Source organism: Larimichthys crocea, chromosome XX (genome assembly GCF_000972845.2).
Source record: "Larimichthys crocea isolate SSNF chromosome XX, L_crocea_2.0, whole genome shotgun sequence".
Lineage (NCBI taxonomy): Eukaryota > Metazoa > Chordata > Actinopteri > Sciaenidae > Larimichthys > Larimichthys crocea.
Window position 1 is genome coordinate 7,571,799 of NC_040030.1, and position 26,279 is coordinate 7,598,077.

General features: G+C 43.4%; 2 protein-coding genes across 2 annotated transcripts in view; one reads left to right on the top strand and one right to left on the bottom strand.

Annotated features, from left to right (window-relative positions):
• The window catches only part of LOC104928802 (E3 ubiquitin-protein ligase TRIM38), an 899,066-nt gene that overhangs the window by 411,751 nt on the left and 461,036 nt on the right, over positions 1-26,279 (top strand). The gene's annotated exons all lie outside the window — the stretch shown is intronic.
• Positions 1-26,279, bottom strand: part of snd1 (staphylococcal nuclease and tudor domain containing 1) — a 159,661-nt gene that overhangs the window by 1,193 nt on the left and 132,189 nt on the right. The window contains exons 19-23 of the mRNA XM_019273145.2: positions 23,982-24,105; positions 22,075-22,144; positions 19,670-19,783; positions 15,319-15,522; positions 2,034-2,078 (exon numbers count right to left, since the gene is read on the bottom strand). Of these exons, the coding sequence (XP_019128690.2) occupies positions 2,034-2,078; positions 15,319-15,522; positions 19,670-19,783; positions 22,075-22,144; positions 23,982-24,105 (557 nt within the window). The remainder of the gene's footprint in view (positions 1-2,033; positions 2,079-15,318; positions 15,523-19,669; positions 19,784-22,074; positions 22,145-23,981; positions 24,106-26,279) is intronic.

Consider the following 26,279-nt stretch of genomic DNA (forward strand, 5'->3'; position numbering starts at 1 on the left):
GCTTTGAATGGGACTTCAATAACCTCTCTAGCACATTACATGTTAAATGGTCAAGAGAGAGCGGGGAGGGAGACACGAAGCTTTTAGAGCCTGGTGCGAAGGCGTCTGCTGCATCATCATCATCATCATCATCACCATTTAATCCGACTCTTTGTGCTCGCCCATCCAAGCTGGAGGCCCCACAATGCCTCAAATACCACCCAGTCTATTACTTCTCCTATTCCATTACATTCACATTCCCGCGCCGCCTCATAAACCATCACATGCGTTTCCAGGCTAAATGTCGCCTTTATTACGACGCTGTTGGCAAAGTGTGTGTGTGTGTGTGTGTAGTTTGGAACAGCATCCAGTATGGTATTGGTTATTTAAATGTGATTGTGCAGTCTGAGGGGTGTTTTTGTGTGTGTGTGTGTGTGTGTGTGTGTGTGTGTGTGTGTGTGTGTGTGTGGGATGTTTCTTTTTTGGCTCTCAGAAGCATGCGCGCTCAGCTGTTAATGCTGTGATTCATAGCTAATTAGCGACTGTGCTAATTAGCACTAGTTATTAGGATGAATGAATGAATGAAGCCATTTGTACGCGTTGTGCCATTTCCCGTCTCTCACTCCGCTGCCTTTTTTCCCTCCTCCTCCTCCTCCTCCTCCCTGAAAACACGGTTGTAACACCAATTGTGATCGTGAGTCAATTCCACCTCTGACTGGCTCATTGTCTGAACGTGCCGTCTAACTAGTGAGTAACTAAAAAGAGCACAGGAGGGACGGCTTCCTCCAGGATTTTGAGCCATCATGCTTGACATTTACATGAGTGAAAACAAAATAATATCTGAGCGTCTGTGCGGATTTGACAGCGTTTTTGTAAAAAAAAAAAAAAAAAAAAAAAAAAAAAAAAAAAGGCACTTTGGATATGAACAAACACTTTCCCGTCCAAGTTAGGATGAGAGAAAAGATGAAAAACAAAAAGGGATCTGGCCTTTGCCAACAGGGCTCCTACACTCAAGCTATTAGACGACAACAGCTATTACTTTTAAAAGGATGAGGCTGCTAATAATCCACATTTCTGTTGTCGTCTAAGTTTTCTATGAACCCAACTAAATCATCAAATGTTAGTCTGCGTCTCAATAATCTCTTTTCTGGAGATGTATAAGGACATCTTTAAAAACAAGTCACAAACACAGTTTAAATAATGTTTTCTCCTCTGACAGTAGGACACAACAGAGCATTTATTGTGGGACTATCTGGTATTCACAGCTGCAGGGTGCTGGTAAACTTGGCAACACGTTAACGTGACTAACGAAGGCACATTGCACCCAGTACTGCGGTGTTGCTCGTTAATATATTTGTAATAGTTTTTGGACAACGGCGGAGCTCTAACAAACGGAATAATTAAACACATCAGGCTCGGTCAATACTTGTTAATAGGATCAATTCATTGTTGGCTTAGTTAAAATAGAGTTATCAGCAGACGTATACGTTAAACAGACACTTGCTTTTGTGTAATGAAAATGAATTTTTAATGAGCCACATTATTAGATTCTTTCTATGTACTTCCTTCTATGTACTCCATTATTTCGCTGACAGTTTCACCGGGTTCAAATGAAGTCATTTCCAGTGGATAGGGTTGTGTCAAAGCTCTGTGACTGGACTCATTGTGGAGCCCCCTGTGTGTATTCATTCTCCATTTTTACTCCCTTTCTACCCCCTCCACTGTACACTTCTACACACTTCCCCCACCCCCCATTTTCACAGTATGGACCTGCACAGACTGTGGGCAGCAATCCATATGGGACAATGGTGACTGCCAATGTAATGTGTGACATCTTGAGAGAGAGAGAGAGAGAATAACAGCAAAGAGAAAAGACACTTTCTCCCCTGTAGTCGGTGTAGAAAAAGTAATTAGTGTTGTAATGTATTCTTGTTTTGGCAATATTAGATTTCTCGCCGAGAGGCAGGCGAAGCGCAATTATAAAAAGAGAAGAAGGCGACTCTGACGCTGATGGAAAGACAATGAGACTAGCCGGTTTGGATGAAGTGACTTACCCTGGCACTCTTGGCAGATTCTTGACTGTTCAGGTACTCCGTCACCTAGGGCGAGAAAGAGAACGGGTCATTAGCATATCGCACCCCTGCGTCACATGTAGGACTTTAAAGGATTACGGTGAATCAATGCATCCTTTCAACCTTTTCTACCCCTGGAGACTTTTCTTGTACCTGCTTACACGGATATTCAAGTTTGCACAAAGTTCTTTTAGGGCCATTTTGCTCAACCTCCCAGCAAACACTGGCTTGTAAAGAACACAGTGTTCTCTGTAGATCAATGGGATCAAGACGAGCAGACACAGAGTGGTTATGTCACTGCAGGGGATGTGGAACGCACAAACATGTGAAGGAAGCATACGGAGCGCTGAACGCCACGTTCATGGCTCACTGTTTGGGGTCATTGCTTTATCCTCCGTGTGCAGGGCATCGCTTTGCGCTTCATGCTACGACTCACACTAGAAAACACACTCGAGATGAGAGGCTCTAATACCGCCCCCCCTCCCTTGTGCCCGCTCGCCTCAGGCCAACGCCTCGCTGGTTCGTAGCAGTAACTTATAATCAAGTGCGTTTCACAGGACGCCTTGAGGGAGCTACGAGCTAAAAAAGGGAGTGAGCCTCCAAGTTCTACCTGTGATTCACGGAGATGAATCAGATCTATTGTGCGGCAGTAAACTGGCATGTTAGTCAGTGTATATTTTAAGGTTTGCCAGTGAGACTATGTGAAATACACAAACGCACACACTCTCTGTTCCGAATGAAAAGTTGATTTCATAAGCAATAAAATTTCAACTTTGCTCAATTCATTGCTCTCAGGACTTTTACACGGTCTAGTACGAGAGCTGCAACTAACCTTAATTTTCATTATCGATTCATTTACAAAGGACTTTCTCCATAGTTTTACTTCCTGCGGAGACATTTTTCATTAATTACTGACAATTTATAAGCCGGTTTTTCCACAGCTCAAGGTGACACCCTTAACTTTCTTCCAACAGACAGCGCAAAAGCCCGAACACGGATCAATACATAATTACATAAAACAAAGAAACTTTTGGAAAGCTCATATCTGTGTATGTTTTTGTCACTTCACTGATCGACTAATCCTTTTCAGCTCTGGCATGAGCAGTAGCTTATAGTGGTATATGTTAACACACTTTATATCGATGGCTTTGTCGCTTTCTTTGTCCTCATTTGGTCAGACAGAGAGAGGAAGGTGTGTTTCATAGAACATAATCCTCCTTTCTTAACTGTATGAGTCGTCAAATGCCATTTATGAATTTACTGTATATAACAAAAACAGAACTTCCCCTTGAAGGATTGATACAAAAGTATACCTTAACCTTATGCAGGTGTTCATAAACCACAGAAGAGGAAAAACCCACACAGTCTCATGTAATGTGAGTTTATGTCATACTGTTTCCGTCCAAACTTCAAGCATGAAGTTCATGATAAACTTTGCGCGACATAAATAAGATGTAAAGGCAGGAGTTTATTTTTATTCACGTTCTGCTGCTTCCTGATGCGCCTGTCACTTGATGCACCTGTCGGCCACCCACACCTCCTGTTAATGGTTCGTTTCGATATAAATACTGTTATTCCGTTTGCTTGACATGCACAGATTCGGATGTACTCAGAGTACAGACGGGATATAAAAGAGTTGGAGCAAGAGAGAGGGGAGGAAGCCGATGTGCAGCGTCGAGCATATTGACTGCTTCTGCTAGAACAGCCATTTAGCCTCACTGAATGAACCGGTGATGAGTCATAGGGCAGGGGGTGGGGTGGCAGAGCGGCGGTTTTTGGTTCGATGGGTATAGTGTAAGTGGATGTATGGACCTTGGAAAGCTCAAGAGGCAGATCCTCTGAGTGGAGCTGGAGTGGATACAAGCTTTACACAAGGCCTTCAACACACACAGTCCACCACACCTCCGCCACGTTTAACCCTGACCACCCACACTGCTCATAGACCCGTCTCTGAATTAAAATGTATAGTTTGGCAAGTAAAAGTTGTGCAGCAAATATTTGTGAGTTTGAAAGTGAGCGTCGTTTGCTGGATTAGTGCGGACAGACTTAAAGAGAAGTGTTAGCGTGACGGTGAAAAGAATTTAAAGACACAAAGAAGTAAAAAGTCGCTCGAAGGAAGGAGACAGTGAAGAAGAGTCATTGTGTTCTTGTAATGGATTCAATTGTGCTCCATGTTTTTGTAGCTTATTATAGCAGCAGATGAGCTTTCACACTCAGATGCCCGCACACACACATACACACACTCTCTAGAACAAGGATACCAGATGTTAAAACTGTCGACCGTGGATGGGCCTCTGGAGTTTAATTGCTTAGCTAGCTCTTGCACATAGGTTGATTTGATAGCTACGGTGCACATGGCACCGCCAAGATAACAGACCTGCAGCTGGATGGTACTGCCACTCTGTCTAGGGCAGTGCATGTGTGTGTGTGTGTGTGTCTGGGCAAAGTGCAGTGGCTGCACAAGCCATCCATCAAAGCCAAACTAAAGGAGAGATTTTTTTTTTTTTGGAAGGCGTTGGGACACGGCATCTTGGTCCCATCAGGCAGATGTCACCATATGGAAGACCAGGCCGACGATATTTCACGGACAACACAAAAGGCCAGTGATGCCATTTGGGCTTTGGAGGGGAGCTATCAGTGCCTGTAGCGGGTTTTATCTGTCTTTGCTAGTGCTCCACATAGAAAGCTAGGGGGGAGTCTAAAATGATGTGAAAGAGGGAGGGGGTGAGAAAAATGGCAAGCCATGAATATAAACAGAAGCTCTGCTTTAAAAAAAGGAAATCTAAAAAACATAGCCATCCTTCACTTTTGCCAAACTCCACACAGCTGAGAGGCTGCATCTGAATCTGAAGCATTCTGTGAAAGATGCTAAGTCAAGAGCACTACAAGCACAATATGCACAGATGATACGCTCGCCGCGCTGGAACTATCGCGGTGAGCCTCTTTGTACTCCGGTCGGGAGGGCGCCTTTCCTGGCTCGCCCTCATCTTTCACTGTTCTGCTCACTGTAACACAACACAGCCAATCAGTGTGCAGCTGAACACCGTTGATGACTGCCTTCGGATTCTGAACAGCCTCGCGTATCCGGTCCCGGATACTTCTTTCACAGCCTTTTCTATTGGCTCCAGTAGGGGAGGCATAATGGCTCATTTTGCGACACAAACAGAAGCAAAAACTCATGTGGGGATGACTTAAAAGTGGCAAAGGAAAGAAATCTTTCTCTTCATGGGAAACAAGTGTGCCGTTCGATGGAAGAGGGGAGGATGTTGGAGGAGAGGTGTGATGCAGTGATTGTTAGAAAAAAAGAAAATTATGTTCCGGAAAAGCAAAGGAGAGAGGCCAACAAGGAAGACGCTTAATTGTGTGGAGGAAGAGAATATGAAATGCAACAGAACGAGGATAATGAATGAGGGGGACAGGGAAAATAAAATGGTGTGTTTGGAGGGGGTTTTAGGTGGCAGAAGGCAGTGGGTGACAGCGTGCCTGTCTGGATGACCCTACAGAGCTTCCATATGCCAGACAGATGCCATGTTTGGTGAGCAGTGGCCGTGGACACTGGCAGCAGTAGAGAATATGCTATTTGGCTGAGGAGGATGCTGCGTGTGTGGGAGTGCCCCCTAAATGCGTGTGATTAATTCTTCACATCCATTTAATCTCTGCTCAGAGTCTGCAAAACATGCAACAAACAAACAACTAGCAGAAAGTTTCACCGGTTACAGAAGTCGGTTTATTGTCATTTCACGCCGACGGTTCACGTGTGAATGAATTCATCTGATTATTTTTGGGGTAAAAAAACAACAAGCATATTCGACTACTGCCTGAGTCAATTTGAAAGCGCCCAGGTAACATTCTAGTTGCAGACTCGGTGGGAGATTTCGGGTACGTGTGAAGCTTTTCGTAAGATGAACGACAGGTGGTGCGGATCTGGTGTTTTGGCACCGGTCGGTGTGTCTGCCTGGCTGTGAATCTGTCTGCCTGAGAGTGAGAACGTGCGTTTCCCCGCGCTGGCCGGCACATGTCCATGCCCAGGTGGTGTTCTGGTAAGCACGGTGAGAAAGTGATGAATCTGAGTGAGAGCTAACGTGGCAGCTTTCTGACAGGTTGTGCGCGTCTGGTGCGTAGGTGAGCTGCCTCTTTCTTTTTTTTCCTCCTTTCCTTTTTTTAAAATTTTATTTCACAACGCTAAGTGAAACCAGATTTTGGATGGAGTGCATATGAAAAACGAGCGACTAATCAAAGTTTCAGCACCGGGTGTGCTCTCTTGGTCCTCTAGCCGCCTAGAAGGGATGTGAGACGATGTAAAAAACCACTCGAGTGTGAAAGGGAACAATGAGGCTTGTCCTCCATGCATGTTGAGCTTTTCTCATTAACAGCAATGATGATCAGACGCACAGCCTCCCAGACACGAGCAGTCACACTCCAAACACACACACAAAATAAAAGCCACGACTCCCCTTTGCTTCTTTGTCTGCATTGTTCTTGTTTTTTGTACCGCTCCATCAATCTTCATAGCATCTCATTTCAATCCATCCGCCTTGCCATCTCCGTCTCCTTTTGACTCTAGTGAAACTTTGCACAAGGCAGGTCGTCGCCATCCGAGCGTTTGCTGGAACATAATAGGGCTGCCACGATTATGTCGACGAACAAAATCGTCGACAACTAATTTAATAGTCAACGCATCGTTTTTTTTGTTTTTTTTAACTTTGCTTTTCTCTCGAAACTGCGCCTGCAGCTTCCACTGCCGCGTCTGCCTTTCTGTCACATACACACACACCCCTACGCACATGCGCAGTAGTGGTAATCAGCGTCAGGCCTGACTGTACCGTAAATGATACCATAACACAGACCCTTCAGGAATTCACGATGTTGCGATTTGCAACTTCCACGCAACTTCAGTGAATCCCTGTGAATTCAGGACGGTGTTGCAATTTTAACCAATCACCACGATTTTTCCGCAACGTCCGTGCAGTCTGCCCAGAGGACTCAACTCGGCGGGTCAGGGACAGCCGCACAGTGCGGGAGGATCCACTCGTGGGACCTCTCCCTGGCGCTGGCTGGCCTCCGCCGGGGCGCATGTCCTCCGTGGCGGCTCTGGGTCGGCATGGAAAGACCCGGGGGCGAAGGTGGCTCACGGCTCCATCCGTAAGCTTTACAGTGCCTGCCCACCCGCCCCTCTCCGGGAAAGTCAATTTATGTATGATCCGATTAGTCGACTAATCGAAAAGATAATCGGTGATTAGTCGACTATCAAAATATTCGGTTGCGGCAGCCCTAGAACATAATGGCTTTCGTGTCTGTAACTCGCACTGTTTCGAGTTGAGCGTACTTGGCCGAGCCGTGGATTGTAGTCCTAAGAGATGTCTCTCATCGAACATGCCAGTGCATGGCAGGCAGAGAGGAGGGCCAGGCTTTTGGGGGAAAGTCTCTTCAGAGTTTTTCATTGTACAAGTGGTTTGATAAAAGGGAAGCTTCTCACACAAGCACCACAGCTAAGCGGGGAGAGAATCCTCGAAGGCTTGTTGTGTGCGAGAGAGAGTGACAAGTCAGTGTTTGAGTAAATGTAGGATGAAAAGACTGCCATTGACTTTGCTCATTTTATGGGTGAATAACTTCACTTCCAAAAAAGAAAAATCCAGGAATGAACCAAAAAAAAAAAAAAAGGGTGACGATTGAATTTTTTTTCTAATTTGCATGTGCTGCCAGTTTTTCCACTTTTCCTCCTTCTCTCTCTTAGTAAAGCATTTTCAGAGCCGCCAACGATGCAAGACAACCTTAATTAATATAAAGTGCAGCAATCACAGTCTTCTTTTTGCAGAAAATAACTTTTGGATGCATGTGGACATCAATTTAAGTTACAATAAGATGACACAAGTCTATTTCTTTTTTTTAAAAAAGCTCTGGGTATATTTTGTGGAAATCTGTTTAAAATGGAGAAAAATGAGCCTTGTGTATACATCATGTCACATAAGAGTGTCACTGTCCCCATCCGAGGTAAACTAGGATTACGCCATGTTGCACGCTGCCTCCCTCCCCCCCAACATGGCTGTCGGAGGAGATTAGGCACTTTGGCGGCAATGTGTCATGACAAGCCCACCAGCATGGGTTCATGGAGTTAAGGAGGACGCACACATGTAAAACACGTGCACGCACGTACACAACAGATGTGAATACTAAGAACAGATATCACCGGGAACATTCTCCAGCGCTCTCCCAGGGGCAAGTCTTACGTAAACACTAATGTATCACACACACACTTTATATAGGCGACGTGAAGAGTTCTTTTTTTTCCACTCCAATATCCATTTTCTGTCTCCCGCGAGGTCACACAACTCAAAATAATCTAAGTTTGAACAAACTGGTGCCTCCACTCCCTTCCTGGCTGTCCTCTACTCACCCCCGGGGTGTGTGTATGAGGGAGGATATAGGATGTGTGTGTGTGTGTGTGTGTGTATACATCTGCAGAAGATGGAACGGCATCTGGGAAGTGGCGCGTGTCAGCTAGGCCATGTCAGAAGGGCCCTCAGAGCAGTGGCAGCAGGGGAGGTGTTTGAGGGTGTACATGAGTGTGTGCGGTCAATAACAGGGGGAGCAGAAAATGTCCATTAAAAGGCTCCCATCTCCAGCTCTACTTGTAAATTAGGTATTGAGCCATTGGTGGGGAGCGGTCATGCTGTCACACACCCACCAAGCTCAGTGTGTGTTTATATGTGCCCTGTGGTGCTTTTTTTGCACTGAGGTGGGTGGGGGGGGGGTTGTTGATGGGGTGTGACAGGCGTTGGGCGGTTGAACAGGGAGGGCAGCAACCTGAAAGTCAGACAGTTGGTGGTCCGGATACAGCTAAAAGCCATTTATAGATGACATGGTGGGGAATTTTCGGGTTGGAGTAGAGACGATGGGAACCTGCTCCACCATGACGGGATCCACAGGGTGCTCAGTGGCTCTACTTGGACATATAAAACTCTAATATTTGTGTCGTCGTAACTTTTATTTTTATCGTTTATTATTCCTGGCTGTGTTCTGTCGCCACATTACAAATAGTTAAGTGTGTGTGTGTATGCTGGAATCCCACACACATGTACTATGTACGTCCTCTCTGCTTGGGGACAGCTCGTAAGCGACAACATAGCGGCTCCTACATGAAACCCTGTTTGCCCACGAGGCCTCATTTCGAGAACCTACCGTATAGAAACACTGACATACCCATGAGGCTTATCATCGCGGTCCGAAACCAGTGCCTGAACAGTATGACAGCAGCAGGCCGCATCACATGAGCCACCTTACCGTAGAGCATGTGTACCGAACAGCACAATTGCACTTTGATAAATGGAGCAACCCATCCCTGGAGGCATCCTGTGTATGTGTAGGCCTCCTTCCTGATTTCCTGTATGGATTCCCCACATGCAGCTGTAGGTGTGACCACACTTCTAAGCACTCCATTTCATCTTCATCTAAAGCTTCAACCCTCATTAACACAATTACTGTGCAACACAACTGCTGCGCTAGCAACTACACTGGGGATTCTGACTGCGAGCTGCAAGAAAACGACACTGCCCGTGAGGGTTGAGTTTGTGTGCGGAGAAATGGATACATTAAAAGAAAAAATACCTGCATCTGATATGAGCCACCACTTGAAGGATGCCCCTTCTGGCAGCTCAAGGCTACTTAAAAGTCCACTGTTCAACATTCATACATGAAAAGCAAGGCCTCGCTGTGAATACGGCAACAAGACAGGGGGAAAAAAGATAAAAGGAAGAAAGAAAACTACATTTCCCAGGAGGCAGCTAGGTAATTAAAGATTCCAGGACTCTCATCTGCTGCTTTCACTCTTAGGGGGTGCTACTTCACAGCTGTTTTCCCCATAGTCTGCTGACACACACGCTAACACGAAACATTTTAATAAAGATCTGAAGCGTGTTTCTGCAAACATTTGTGTAAGGTGTGCGATTACCGCCGCCATGTCTTTATCTCTTCGGTAGAAAACAAAAAAAGAAAATCAGGCTCAGGTCGATACAGGAGGCTCCATCACTGTTGGTGATTGATAATAATTACGCCGGGAAGGGAGTGACAAGACACTTCCGTGTTTGTAATTGACTCGTAATTAGCGAACAGGAGATTATTAACTCGCAACTCTAATGCGCTTTGGGGGGCTAGAACCGATGTCAGTTAGCTGAGGTGACTGGGTGAGACCGCATGGCGCCTGGTGGCCTGCCGCCTGAGTTAGAATCAGTCAGTCAGTTGTTGGCGGCTGCTGACAGAAAGCACTGGTGGGAAGCAGCAGAGCACAAAAGACAGCGCTTCTAACCACACAGCCATCTCTCTAATTGAGCTGTCATGACAGACCCATTTCAGCTACATCTGCGACAGAAAAAAAAAAACCCTGTGTGGTGGTCAAAGATAGCTGCTGCAGGTACTTAAATCTCGTGTACCCAATCAGGATAAAAAGAAAACTATCTAGTGTAGCTAGTTATCTGTTGAGCCCTCTACCCTTCTAACTTTCTTTTACATCTTAGCCAATAGAAACAGGCAAAAAAAGAGAAAAAGTTTGCATCTCTCTTCTGCACGATTTCACAGAAAATTAGAGATGACAGCCATTACTATCAAGCAGAGCGGGTTCACAGGGCAGAATCGTCTGGTGCAAGTTGAGAGAGAGCGAGAACGAGGTTTTAAATCACAGCTCATTACGAGGCCAACACCAGGTCTGATCTGAGTGCCTCGCCACTTTAATTCCTGGGGATTATTGTTCATGACATAGCACTAAAAGAGAAAAATGCAAATTGAGCATACGTACAAGTCAATCGAGCCGCCCGCCCATCGCCGTCTAAATGAAGTGCTTAAGTGTAGTTTGGATAACATGAACAGCAAAGGTTAAAATGAAATAAATAAAAAAAGAAAGAAGAGAGAGCGAGCATAGGGAGAGGAAGACGGTTCTTTGTGCAAGTGAATCTCTTGAGTGGAGAGGGAAAAGTAATAATGACAAGAGCGGCCAAAGTGAGGGAGTGATGTGCAGAAGGCGGACAAATGGAGGAGTAAGAGGAATGGAGAGCACAGGGGGCAAGTAAACAAGAAAGAAGTGATGAAGAGGAGAGGCACTGGAGAGATAAAGGATGATAGGAAGGAGAGGAGGGCTGTGGAAGGAGGCTGAGCGGAGAGACATTTGGAGGCATGAAGGAAGAGAGTGAAGGTGTTTTAGTGAGTGAGTGTGTGCCAGCATGGCAACTCGCCATTTTAGCAGTGGACAGTCGATGGTGCCAGGACAATTTAAGGATGGCTTAGTATATCTACTGTGCCTGGAGGTGGAGGAGGCATGAAGTCAGTGTGTGAGTCTCGGGAAGTCAGAGCAAGAGACTTTAAATGTGGTGTAAAAAAATAAAAAGACAGGACCCCCGGAAGGAAATCTTCGATTGCCAAAGCGGTTATAACTGTTTATAGCTGGAGGGGTATTATTTCAAGTTAAAATAAAAGTTATACCTTCAAGTTTTGATGAAGTTTCTGCTTCTCCTCTGTTTGGGTGTGTTAATATCTGTTTTCCCATACTTGCTGATGCCCTATTGATTAAACTCTAAACTTACTTTCATCCTCGCCATTTCTGACAGAGAAAAATCAATGCGCTCTTATTCACGCATTTGCTAGACTTTATACAGAAGGGAAGAAATACATATTTTTTATTACATATTTTGCCTTGCCCAACTCAAGAATAGCAGTTGCCAACGGGGGCAATCAAACCAAATGACATGGTTGACACTGCTCTAAATCTGGCTGCCAAGGGCAACCATTACTGTTGCTAACAGCTCATTTATGATACAAACATGATGATAGCATGTGTACCTGACAATTTAGACAGTGCAGCTGTGCTGAGTCTTTTGGAACGATTAAAATAAAACTAAAACAAAAGTCTCAAGCTTTCTCGTCTGACTCGACTGGGACACAGAGAGGGGTAGAACAGATGGAGGAACAAAGAGGTAAGAGAGGTAATGTGTTACTAACCTGCAATGCCTGAAATACTGTAGCTAGTGTATATGTTGTGTAAAGCACATAATGTCCCTTCTGTTTCCCGTGCTTTGCTGGTGATAAATCAATGATATCGCTCGCAGACGATAATCTAAATATCAAAGCCTCATAAACAACGCATTTGTAGAGGTACTACGCATGATATGCCAGATGTATGACGAATTAAACTTTATACCATGGCATTAAATCTGCTTAATTGTCAGTGTAGATACAGCACACGGGGCATGTATAATGGATACAGACATATGGGCCCTCTGATTCAGGTCTGTATTTTTGGGTCATTCCCTTTTGTGGGTCAGATAGGTCTGCCGTACTTTAATCCAACGCTTTATCGCAGATCCACACATCTGGGTCATGCTGTAACTTTCCCCTCACTAAGTACAGTACATCAATCATAATTTGGCTTACTGTTTTCACCCACATCCTACTTTGTGTTCCTGCTTTCCTCTTAATATCCTACTTCCGCCTCCAATCAGATACCAGCAGCTGGCATGCCATCATCTACTCGCCTACACTTACACAATGACTGCTTATCCTTTGCCATGATACTCTTGTATAGCTGCAACAATAGCTGTCCATATGGTGTGCATAGTGGGCATCAGTGAATGTAGAGATTAAGGCACAAATGCACTTGGAAAATAAATAAATAAAAGGCCCCAAATGGATGAAGCTCCCTCTCTGCTCTCCCTCTCTTGGGACATTGCCATCCTCAAAGACTGGTGTTAACCTTCAGTGCACTTATGACTGACTATTGATAGTCACTGAAGTGCCAGTGAACATTACAGCCCAGCTGTTACGCAATGCTTAGCACTGGAGTACAGATTACAATGACATGTTCCAATCCCCTGAAATGGATAATGAATAAAGAATGGAGCCAAAATGGAGCAGATATGGAGGACAAAAGTCACTTTTACAAGGAGGCTGATAGTCTGGATGAGTGAGAGGAGAGAAAGGAGGAGCTCGGGGTGAGCCAGCTTGGATATTACACTATCAAAAGCTCAAGGGTAACTTTCTATAAAAGAGGGGAAGAATAGGGGCACGGATCCAGAGGTCAACAAAAGGTTTCATCTTAGAACATTTTTTGGCTCTACTGCCTCTGCAAGATAACGTTTTCTGTTGTCGCACCAGCAGCAGCTGCAGTGCTGCTCATGAATCTTTGAGCCAGAAATGCACCGTGCAAACAAATGACTCTGGGTTAACTCTGGTAGAGATTACAAAAAAAGAAAAAAAGTTGGTACACAGCAAATTCACAGATTAATTTATAAAAAAGCAGAGTACAAGTTCAAAAGTGGCAATCAAAAAGAGACGGGTGTCATTTCCTGGAATCCAAGGCGACATTTTAAACGTATTGTTTTGTCAGATGGACGGTCCAAAGGTCAGAAAATTTAATTTCTGAGCAGCAAAACATCAGATCTGAAAAAACTGTAGTGAGAAAGATTTTGCTTAAAAATGACAAAAGTTTTTATCATCTCTAATAAACCAACACCACTGTTGGATATAACCAACATTACACTCTTACATCCCTCAGCTCTAATAATGATCTTCTAGCCTGGGCAACGCGACTACTGTATACGACAGTAATGTGCGACTGTAATGTACTGAATAAGCCTAAACATTATATAAATCAGACGCACATTTACTCCATTTAGAGGTTTGAAAAGTGGCCTAATCACACTTCAACTTGTTCCGCTTTGAGCTGAAGTAGACTTGATGGGTGGAATTATCCGCAAGAAATGCTGTAGAGCTTCGCTTTAACACTCACTTGTAAGCACAATGGCAACACTGCTCCTTGTTAAGCTTTCGCTAAAATCAAAATATATTCGCCTGTAGCCGACGAGGAAGTCGCAAATGCTGGAGATACACAGCTGTTGAATACTAAAGAGAAACCATTTGTGCCAACGAAACCTACATCTGTGCAGTCTATAAGCCTATTAGTGGTATGACTGGAAGTTTTAATCACTGTCCTTAGTCTATAGGGTCCATTACCCAGAGACTCCATTATGGTCCTCGGCTACTCTTTGCGGGTCAGAGGTCAAAATACTCACAATGATGCACGGTGCTTTATTGACTCCCTGTGAGGTGGGAAGTGCTTTTATCGGTGTGGTTTAGCGTGTACCAAAATGAGTCTCTATGTGTGAGAGAACAAATTGCATGAGAAAGAATGTGTTCCTTCTCACAGCCTCTAATTTATATGAATATACATGAATGAATGACACCTCTTGTGGACATATTTCTCCATTCCTTTGTGCCGGTTCAATTTTTAAATAAACAGCAGAGTGACTAATATTGGGGTTCTGTGAAAGCGGTAATTACGGCAAGAGTAAATATCCTCCATTTTTCTTTATCTTTCATGTACAGAGTCTGCTGGGCGCATTAGCATAATGAGAGGAAAAGCAAACGAGCGACGCTTCATGGTTTGACAAAATGGCTGCCATTTTGAGGCAAATTGTAGAGGTGTGTAAGCGTACATTGTGCGGCTTGTGGATTGACAAGCGAGGAGAGGTATTATGTCTCTTGTGCCACAGTGTTCACATAAAACCTCCTGGCATTTAGTGTAATACCAGCTTTCATTTATCAAAAAGAATCTATACGTGACAAACCGAGGGAAACAAGTGGGTAGATGCTCGCGAGCATGGAAATGTGGTAATTATTGGACTGTCAGAAAGACATGGGTGGCATATGGAGTGGAGAAACTTAAAAGTTTAACTTGCTAACATTTCATCAACTGATGCCATCGTCTTATTAAGTACGGCAGTGGCACAAATATCGATCCACGCTGTGTATTTTGACAGCGCCATGACCTGCTGAGTAGCAGGAAGGAGGCAGAGAAAAGTATTTTGAGGGACAAGGGATACTCTGTTTTGTTGTTTGGCACCGGCACAAACAACAGTCAGAGTCCGGCTGGGAAATCAATCGAAAATGTACCAAAACTGACATTACGCGTCTCTAACTGATCACTGTCAGTCAGCATTGTGTTCTAAGTGAGGATCTGTGTCAAACAGCAAATCTAATGTGCATTGTTCCACAGTTTATAGTGATATAATCAACCATGACTACCTGGTCTACAGTCATTAACTTGGACAGAGAAAGTGACTGCTTGCTTAAATGTTAAAACATCCAGTCGGGAGTCGGGAAGAGAAACAACAGACTCGCAGGAAACAAGCTTCAACATCAGCATCATATTTGTGAAGCTCAACTTGAACTTGCTTTTATCACAGCCCTCACGTCACTGAACGTATACCCCGATTTCTTCACTCACCATCTTCTGCAGGTGCTTCTCCTTGCGGACATCCACCATCACCAATCCCTCCTTGACCAGGCCGAGACCCACGTCGTCCTTGGTGTCGCCAAACTGTATTGTGACATGTGGGCAGGTGACGCCCGAGTACTCCACGTTCAACAGGCACTGGCTGTTCTGGATGTCCCTCACAATGCAGTCCACCACGTCAGCACGGGCATCCTCCTGAAGAAGCAGAGGGGAGTTGATAAGAGAAGGAGCAAGAGGAGGCCAGAGAAGGACAGGAAATGGGGAGGTAATGGATGGTGGCATTAAAGCAGAAGAAGGAAGATTAAGGAGATAATGGAAGAGATCGGGGGGGAAAAAAGGTTAAAGGGATAGTTAGTATGTTATCACTGAGACAGATATACATGCACTCTGAAATACATGCTTGTCACATCATTCGATTACAGCTACATGATCACTCACACACCAATCTGTCAGTCACCTACAGCACAGCAATTATCTACTCAACCAGTTCATGATTTTTTTTGTTTGCCTGAACTATACTGTATCTAATGGTTTGACTCTAAGCCACCCTCTTCCTCCTCCTCCACCTCCTCTTTGTCACTTTCTTCTCTTTTCTTCTCATTCTTTAGTTAGTTACCTCACTCGCTCTTATTTCTAACCTTCTCAAAAGCGAAAGGGCAGCGTTTGATTGAACACATGGTGGAGAAGGAGGTGGAACAGCTGCAATGCAATCCTGACCTCGCGTCCTCCAGCAGTCAGGGCGAAAAAAGGAGAAAAAAAAAAACAAGGGAGCTGCATCTTCAGAGCGTGGAAGACACTTAAAAAAAAAAAAAAGAAAAAGTCCCTGGCCATCATCCATCCCTCCCCTACACCATCCATCTCTTCGCTTCCCTTCTTTCTCGCCCTGGTCTTGTCTCCATGGCAACCCCCTTCAAGCTAGCCGCCCTTGGGTATGTGCGTGTTTGGCGTGTGCGAGCGTGTGTGGGCAGGGAAGCTTGTTCAAGGCACAAAACTAAGGGCCTTTTTTCTCCCCGCTCTCCCCGTGGTCAACTTGTCACAGGAGCTGCAGGGGAGCTCAGGGCGGAGAGAGAGAGAGAGAGAGAGGCAGAGGCAGAGTTAGTGTGTAACAGAGAGAGAGAGAGAGAGAGAGAGAGAGACAACCGACACAGGAGGAGGGATGAGACAAACAGGGAGAGAGTGCATTACAAAACAAGAATGCTTTGACACTCGTGAAGGGGCAATACAAAATTAATGAGAGCCTTCCAGTGACCCTTTCTTGTCTACCATATGTGCAGAACAGAGTTGGTTCAAAGTGTTAAGAACAGCCTAAATTATGAGCATTTTGCTTTCCTGTGTATCGAGATAATCTGATGTGCAGCTGGGTATGTAATGGCTTCATTTCAGCGCTGATAAAACACAGTTTTTATACCTTCTCTGTGGAATAGAAATGTTTTTCTGCATGAACCTTTTTTTCTCTGTTTAATTAGAGCCAAACCTTTAAGCGTTAATGTAAATTTGGTCTCGACACAAAGCAACCGCACAAAAAAACAAACAAATAATAATGCATTTAATTAATCTGACAAAGGATTCATTGATGATTTTAACAGTTTGTGATACTCTGTGACAGACAAATTCATGAAGGATATAAAACATGACAAAAATAATGTTGAATATCAAATAAATAAATAAATATTGTGAAAATGGAAGGGTTAAATAAACGTGCAGTAACGAAAAGATTTTTTCAACTAACTAACTTCACTTAAGCCAAAAATCAAATCAACCTCTTCCTCAGTGGTTTGTTTTACATGACTGCTGATGAGAAGGTAGATGGTAGCACATTTTAAGCAATGCAAATTAGAAAAAGAAATAGTTTGGAGAGATTCGTTACTCCTACTGCAACCTTTTAATTTTTCTGTTGTCTTCAAACCACTGCCTTTAGGGAGTGCCTATTCGTGTGGCTGCACTCTTTTTGTGTGGCATTTTTTAGAATATTTTTCTCTCCCTTGCCCTCTTGGCATAAACTACTTTTTTTAATTAGCTGACCTGCCATAATATAGAGGTGGCACTGTGTACAGAGTACAGGCAGCTGGGAGCTCATAACATCAGTGATAAAACTGGATGAAATAGAGCTAAAAAAAAATAAATAAAAAAAATGTGGGAGCAGTTGTTGCTTTGATGGAGGTAATCGCTGCAGGTGTCATGGAGATAACATGCACTGTTCCTCCTACTTTGTCAAGTTACAAGTACATATTTCAGGTAAGAGTGTTTTTCCAACAAAACAACAGAGAAGTGAGAGTGCACCTCCATCGTGCTGTTTTTTTTTGAAGATATTGCCACTGGTACATTTAAAGAAACTGCACTGGAAAGCGGCAGAATGATCTTGTTGCTCTCGTTCCACTGGCAGTATTTTGGTTTTAAGAAAAGAAAGATTTTAAAACCGACTATGAAGCCGTATAACTTGTCAAGACAGACATTTTGTGCAGGGCACCAGGTTCACGAGACAAAGGCAAGAACCTTTCCTATGTGCAGCAGCAGCAGCAAAGGCGCAGAACAAGTGGGGCACCACGCTGTCAGCATGAGTGACACTGTAAAAAGCCTCAGATAAAGCAGATGGAAAAACACATGAAAAGGAAAACCAAGAGAAAGTAAGAGAACGGGAAAAGGGTTAGACAGATACAGAGTGACAGAGAGCGAGTGAGAAGGAGAGGTGTAAGGGGCATGTCAGCTTCCAACACGCGGTAAAGCTTTGTGTGTGTCTGGGGGCTGTAAAGGGAAGGTGATGCCTTTGTTCCCTGGGCTAGACCAACAGATGGGCCACTTCATCCTTCAGGAGGGACTGACTCATGAGACAGGTGACAGCATGCATGCAGGCACGACCAGCTCGCACGCACACACAGCTTCCACTGTGTGACTGCGTGAAGCTTGTAATACACGTGTCAAATAAGAGACCAGTGAGTCTAAATTTGGTTGAAAAAAAAATAAGGGTAAAACTTGCACTAAAACACTTTCTAACAACAAAAACTAGAAAAAAACAACCCTGTTATAGTTTTGCCACAGCCAAAGACATGACAGCTCATGGTTGTTGTTGTCATGGGAACGTAACATACTTTGCAGCTTGCAGGTAACCAAAGGTTTTCTATGAAGTGCTGGCATGGTTTGAAAACATTCTGGAAATCACTATTCGACACTAAATACATTAAAATAACACTTGATATTGAATTAATAGGGATAGACTAAATATCCAAGAAGAATAACAGCACTACAGACTGCTGCCTCTAAACTATCTAAAATGGTTTCAGCATAAGTGAACACTATGAACACTGTAACAAATATGCAGTAGGGCTTGATTGCAGCACTGTTTTATTGAACTGCATTAGCTTAAACTAGATATGTCTAATGAAGTGGCAACTGAGTCTGGATAAATAATCCAGAACAGCAAACAAACAGTGTACAGTGTGAAAAGTAGTTATTAATTAAGGGAACACATGACAGTACGCACCTGCAAATGCTCAGCACATTATCTACGCTGAGTGGAACAAATACCCTTTAAACTAACACACTGTTCAATGCACACGCGGCCGCACGCGCGCGCGCCCAGAACCAATTAAAGACGGGGGCTTAACACTCTGCTAAATCGGATGCATACAAAAGGAAAAACATGTTTTTATCTGCACAACTATTCAGGATGCTGCCGGCTCGGGAGGCCGCCAATGAGTTGACCTTCTGACACGCACAAAACACAGTCAGTCACACACGCACAGAGGCAAACATGCACACAAGTGGTCACCGGAGGATGGGTAAACACACTCTGATGTAAACAAGAAGATTAGGGCTGCGGAAAAAAAAAAAAAAAAAACGCTTACTGCTGCTCGGCTATCAGATGGACATTTATATTCACAGACACATGGAAGCAAAGTACCTAGTAAGTTTGTATCTATCTACAGGATGTGTGGGTTGATACAGAAATATAGTACGTTATTAAATTGTTCATAAAACATTAATGCCTATCTGCTACTCTGTCAATTATTCTTCAATTTATTTCAACCAAGTAAATAAATGGCGTAATGTTTGTCAATGCTCTGTCTGCTTTGTACTGCATGCATTATGTATGAGCATAATTTTCACTAACACTTGCTTGGAAGGAAAACTCGACCCTGTCTGTCAGTTACACGCTTATCACCTTGTGCGATAAGTGAAAACGCAAACAGTTTTTATGTCTTGCCAGAAAAGTCAACTTTCAAAAGCTGACAGAAAATGAGAAGAAGAAGCTGATATCGCGAAAAGTCAATTTTGAAGCTTTCAGCTGCGACACATATCTCTGACTCGGCACGCGCGCGCACGCTTGCTCATTTTGTGCACTTACGTCCTGTGGGATCTGGATAAAGGCGAAGGCATACTCGGTAGCCTGTGCTGGCAGGGTCCTGGTGCTGAAGGCAGGGGGCATGGCAGCCAGACGAGTGGACGACACAACTTCTCTCTGAGGGAGGATGAACGAAGGACACAAATCAGACTAAACATGGAACATTCTGCAAGACAGTTTTCGTGGTGTTTGTGTGTGCAATCATGCGTGGACACACAATGATATTTGTTTTTCTGTCTTATCAATACTGAGTTCAAAGACTGTAGCTGTGAAGTCTGGGATTAGGGCAAAAAATATCAACTCTTGGGAAATTATTTGCGTTATGATTTTCCAGCCTGTGAAGTGAAGCTCAACAACAATTGAAGAATGTGTTTGTTATGATGGCTGTGTCTAAGCAAACATGACAAAGACATCCATCTCCTGCAAACGACTACACTGGAGGAAGACAACACAGATTAAGGCAGGAAGGTCTGACTCGCTGAGTCGTGATACAGATACACACAAAATAAACGTGTAACAAGGTTGTTGATGGAAAGTTTACTTTCTGAATATCTGACACTGCAGAATCCATCTCTCGAATCGAAAGCCTCTGTAAAGTGAAGGACGTCCTCAAATGAAAACACGGCACGTACCCTGACTGTAAATCTACCCTGCACCCTGTGATGCATTTCTATTTCTCACTGATTCGGAATCAATTCTCAAATCTGCACGCCGTTTTTAACAACGACAGTTTACAACTATGAAAGAAGGACAGATGCCATTTTGTAGCTCAAGAGCTGCATGCTTGTATATGTCACCTTACCAATCATTGCACAGCTGTTTCTACAGCGGCACTGAAGCCTGTTTCACTAAGCTCCATCTGCTCTCGAGCTCAGCTACAAGCTACGAGTTAAGGCGACAAAAGACGTCGAGTTGATAGTCGGCAGACTCTTCAGATTAGAAAACCAGCAGAAAGGCCACGCTACTCGCCATGATTCATGATTGAAGGGGTACAGTGCTACATTCCAAAAAGTGACAATGAACCAGGTTTAATTTTGCAATGATTATAGAAATCACATTTAATGAATTCATGATTCTTGCAATGATTGATCTCATGTTTGGTTTTAAGACACAGGCCAAGTTATTGTCATCTTTAAGCCTGATTCCAAGTCCTACACTCTAGTTTGGCTTAATTCCCAAATTTCGTATCACTATACATGAAAAGTAGTAGTATTTCACGGATATGAAGCAATAAAGCAATAAAATTGAAACATCCTGACTAGTATTAAAGCCAATGTGAGCCATGACCACTGATCAGCCACAGGCTGCCTCAAAGGAGAACATGCTGATAGAAAAGTCAGACAAATACGGCCGTTAGAAGTGGGGAGTTAATTTAATGACCCCCATATCTTAGGTTAATGTGTTCATTGGACTGTACAGTCTAGACAGAGAATACCTTGAACATTTATTATGGATTAGGATGTTAGAATTTATCGACGCCATATTAGAATTTGACAGCTCTGTAAATGTGGGCTTTAAAAAGGAAAGGCAGAAAAAGCTCTGCTGTGTTTTCTAATGATCACATAATAATTCAGGTACTGACCCGAACCTGAGACAGTAGCAATATTACTAGCTAAATAGCTCATGGCGAAGAGGCATGAAATCAAGGCCAGAATGACTCAACCTGAAATGACACAAAAACTCCAAAGAGCGAGGTAGATATCAGCTCTTTTTTTTCTTTTTGTGTGCCAGGTCGGCCTCGGAGAATCACACTTTCAGCAACATGCCAAGATGCATCGCGTCTGCCAGCCAAACCTGGAGCTGCCCCCCCCCACTCTGAGGTCAGTCGCACACTGTGCCGCTCCGCTGCATCATGGGAAATCTCCCGCAGGCCAGGGGTTGGCTGCACGAGCCACTTGGTGATGCAAGCAAGCGTACGCACGTTTGTAAAAAAAACACGCATTCGCGAGGATGTAGTGCCTTCGTCATCACAGAATTAAAAAAACAAAACAAAAAAGAGATCCACAGAGAGGGGGAGTTTTGTCTTTGTCATCGTCATGAAAAGGAATAAAAATGATACTCAGTTGCACTCTATGCTTCAGTCATAAACAATAAAAGCAAACCAACAAGCCCACATCATATTTGTCCTAAAAACTCAAGCTGAAAGGTTTCATATAAAGGCTTTTGAGCTGCTTTGATCGTGGAAACAAGCAAACAACTGGTGTCTGAATAGGTGCCGAAATAGAAAAGAAATCCCTCTTCAAACATTACATTCCCTGTGGCTGTGGGTTTGGCCGTAACAAATATTGGCTAATGTCTTTTTTATTTTATTTATTTTTTAGCCCCAAACAATGCCACTGTGTTTTAATGATGACGACACAACATTAAATACTTTTTACACACAAATTTGACGTGTCGCAAATACTCACATTGCCGTAGTCAATGTAGAAGACATGGACCTTTGCTGGTGACTCAACTTTCTCCACTCTGGCTCTGTACCTGCAGCAGAGACAGAATAATTGAGTGAGAGACAAAGACAGAAACAAGGGAGAGAGAGGGGATACAGCAGAGGGAAACAGAGATGAAGACAGAGGGCACAAGAGGAAAAGGAGATGAGTAAATGATTCCGTGCTTATTTCCCTGAGGAGTAGGTGTTGGAGGATCTGTCTGTTGTGATCGGGGGAGAAGAGCAGGAGAGGATGAGCAGGCCGGGGGAGTAAAGGGGGGGGGCAGAGAGGATCTATCAGGACATGGCAGGGCTGTGAAAATTGCACAGAGGCCTCTTTGCAATAAAGGACAGGAATTTAAACCTATTTTTTGCCTTGTAGCAAATAGCTTCAGTGCATTAGCGCTAATCACAAAAAACCCAGCAGTTTCACTTTGAAAGGTCTGACTGAGTTGAGTCTGAACTAAAATCTGATATTCCAATGGCTAAGAAACAAATTAAAGAAAAACACAAAGTGACTAAGAAGCTACAGAAGTGCGTGTTTCTCCTCAGACTCAATTCAGAAAGTGTCTCGTCATCTGACCCTCACTTGTCTGACTCTTAACTCTGATGAACAAATGAGAGCAGGTAGAATTAATTGGCTGAGAACCAAAAGACGGCAGGGGAAAGCCGAACAATTACGGCCACGCGGGCAAAGAAAGAGACAAGAGAACAAGAGTTAAAAACCAAATACGTGATTAACAGGAAGACATAAAAGAACCGCAATGAAAGCGCGAGAGAGAGACAAAGTGTGAGTGACTGATGAGCAGAGGTTTTTCTCCTCTATTTACTCTCACTGTGCGGCTTCTAAAAGGGCCTTGAAAGGCGACGGATTTCTAATTAGCCCCCTAATGAAACAAGCCCACATTCAACATGCATCGCAGAATACAAAGATATGGACGCAGAACAATGTGAACATGAACATAATTAGCTTGCTGAATAATATATGGATGGTAGAAAACAAACAGAAAAAAAAAAGACAAACATCTTAGACACTTGCTACTTGGAGAAGGATTACAGGGAAGAAACAAGACAACAGACTTTTTCTATACACAGAAAAAATGCTGTAGAAAGTGAAGGTTAATAACAGATGGCCTGTTTAAAATGCTCATCGTCTTCATTGGTGGCTGGGGTAAGAGTAAGAGTAAAACTTTAGTTTTGCCTCTTAAAAACCTGGAGGAGAGGAGGATGAAGGATGGAGTGAAGGATGGAGAAAAGAAAGAAAGACGAGCACCTGTGTCTCGGGAACATTTGTTTTTTTTTTGTTTTTTTTAATCAGTTTTGTGATCTTTTTTCCGCCCTCACCTTCTTGACACAGACACCCTCTCTCCCTCCCTCGATCACCGTGACTTTTATCTGTCCCCATGACCATCTGTAAACTTCCAAACATCCGGTGAGGAGACTAAATGAAGAGAGTGTGTGTGTGCGTGTGTGTGTGTGTGTGTGTGTGTGTGTGCGCTCCTGTCAAAGCGACTGCTGATTCTAAGGGGCCAAAGCAGTGGCGGTGAGCTAATTACAGCCTGTGGGTGTCTGCAGTTAATGCATCACAGGCTTAAATAGAGACAAGGTAAAAATGAAAATATCAGGTGTTCTTGGGAAGGAAAAAAAACTGCCAAACATATACATGTCTCATGGAAATGTAGCTTATCAATCTGATGTGAAATGTCTCAGCTGGAGCAGAGTTTAGCCTCAGGAAATCATAAATCACCTGCTTGCAAAGTAACTTCTGCTGGTTGTCAATAGAAAAAAAGCTGCTTGATATAAGTAGGGCATAAAGTTCAGGACTCAGATTTGAGTCTGAGCATCTCGGTGGTGGGTTAAATGCTTTTAAATATCAAAATGTTTGCTTACCATTCGCCATCAGCAAACTTGGCTATGCAGTAGTCTCCGCGGCGTGCAGCGTAAGAACCTTCCACTGGCGGATGGGCAGCGATCTCTGCTCTCATGGTCTCCATCAGACTCTCCAACTGACCTCCTGATGAAGACAGACATGAGAGACAAACTCAGTTTACTATTTCAGTCCAATTAAAGGTTTTGTTAATTTCTTCAGTTTCATTTCATTACGTCACTATGAGCTCATCCCACTTTGACGCTGATGCGTTCGCCGTCGTGTCTCTATTATAATTTCTCTCACTTCTCCTCGACTCCCCATGGAAGAAGAAGTTGACATTTTCAAACTGCGACTGTGTGAAATGGGTGTAAAGTTCCATTTAATTCGCTCAGCTACAGAGGTGCAAGATTTTTGGCTTGGCTTGGGAGGTGTGATTGACAGAGGACGGGGTCCTGACACGACTGTTGCAAAAAAAAAAAAAAAAAAAAAAGAACACACTTGCGTTTTTGGACCTAAATAAATCTATGAGTGTAAATAAAATAAAGTCCGGTGCAAGTTTGCAAAGTAAGACTGTGTGCTTCCTACAGACAGAATGAGGACTTTTCTGAAGGTTATGCTTTTTATAACTGAATGCGAGTGCTTCTTGTAATCGTTTTCCTCCCTTTTGTTTAAAAAAAGAAAAGAAAATAGATTAATTACTTTGTAGCATGGTTGCAACATGCTTTATTATTATTTAAAAAAGGTTCTGGTTAAACTGCATCACTGCCTTAGAAAAGGCATTTCAAAACTTGACTCTTATGAACAAACAAACTTTACAATTCCTCCTTTCTAGAGCACATAGCTCCTCACAGAACTATAGCACAGATATTCTGCAACCCCCATCTGCTGAGGCTAATCTGTGGTTTTTGGTCCATTAGCACATTATCCCATGAGCCCATGAGCAGGTCTATTATGGTAGATTCGAGGGTGTCGATATGGTGAGAGCTGGAGAAATCAGATCATGAGTCGGTGCTTCATGGAGTCAATGACTGCGTTAAGTGGCAGCCTGATTTGTACCCATCAGTTGCAATTGGGGGGCTGATTGTGAGCATCGCTAAATACGAGCGTCTCCAAGAGAGCCACTTCCTGATGTTTGTGTAAATGTATATTTGTTTGTGTATGGCAGAGTATGTTTACACATGCATATCTAGAGTTCACAAGTGGCTGTATGTCTCTGTGTGTGTGTGGTGTGTGTGAAGTGTGTGGAAGCAATTACAGCAGGTAGTTTAGTGAAGTGGCCCACATGAAATTTCCATGGCGGCATTTTTAGAGGCCATTTTCACTGATCTACCACCTGGAGGAGGTTTTGTGGGTAGGCCAAGGTCATCTGTGATGGATAATCTTTAACCACACATTCATATATGGTGAAAAAGAAATCTTACACATACACTTTGACACTGAGAAAAAACAAACTGGCAATGTCTCACAGTGTCTAGTGACAGCTTTCTGCAGGATCTATCAGATTCCTTAAAACTTAAAGTACCCAAAGAATCCAGGTTTTCTAAATAAGGCAAAGGGCTCAAGGAAAGCCGAGTACAAATAGCTAGATTTCTTCTGGAAAAACAACTTCTTGGCCACGTATACAACATGGTTTCTTACGGGGTTTTTAAATGTTGCAAATACATTTTGGGAGACAAAGAGTTGAGGCTAGGAAAGAATCACTGTTGTTGCAGTGAAAACCAATGAGTGTCCTTGTATTCCAAACAATTCAATTCAAAGTCTATTTTAAAAAGTCATAACGAAAAACTGGTACAAAAGTAAAATCAATCAGACTCGCTTTTGTGCTTTTTTTCTTTTCTAAAATATTAACGTGTTACGAATGAAAACAGCTGAACAGTGGACTGTTTGTCAAATTTCAGTATGAGCTCATATAGTAAGGGAAAACACTGCGTGCTCTCACACTGCAGTCTGTCCTCTCACTCATGTCATCAAGTCCAAATGCTGTGACTAATACACATTGAATATGCCACCACTGGGTAAAAATCTGATCGCTGACCATCTGCGTGGAAACTCAGTAACCAGGTTATTGCAGCGCAGGTAAACACATTCTCCCATTCCCTGTCTTAACAGGGTTTCTCCCACTAACCCGGTTTCTTGAGAACACACATAAATGCAGTCTGTGTGTGTAAAATTAGTTAATTCTGCTTACTATGCATTGCCGTTGAATCAAACAAACAGCTTGAAGGGAGGCAGTGCAGCACTACAGCCTCGCCTCCAAACACAAACCTTTCTTTGCTCCTTTTTTTTTTTTTTTTTTTTTTTACTGCTGCGGTGAGTTG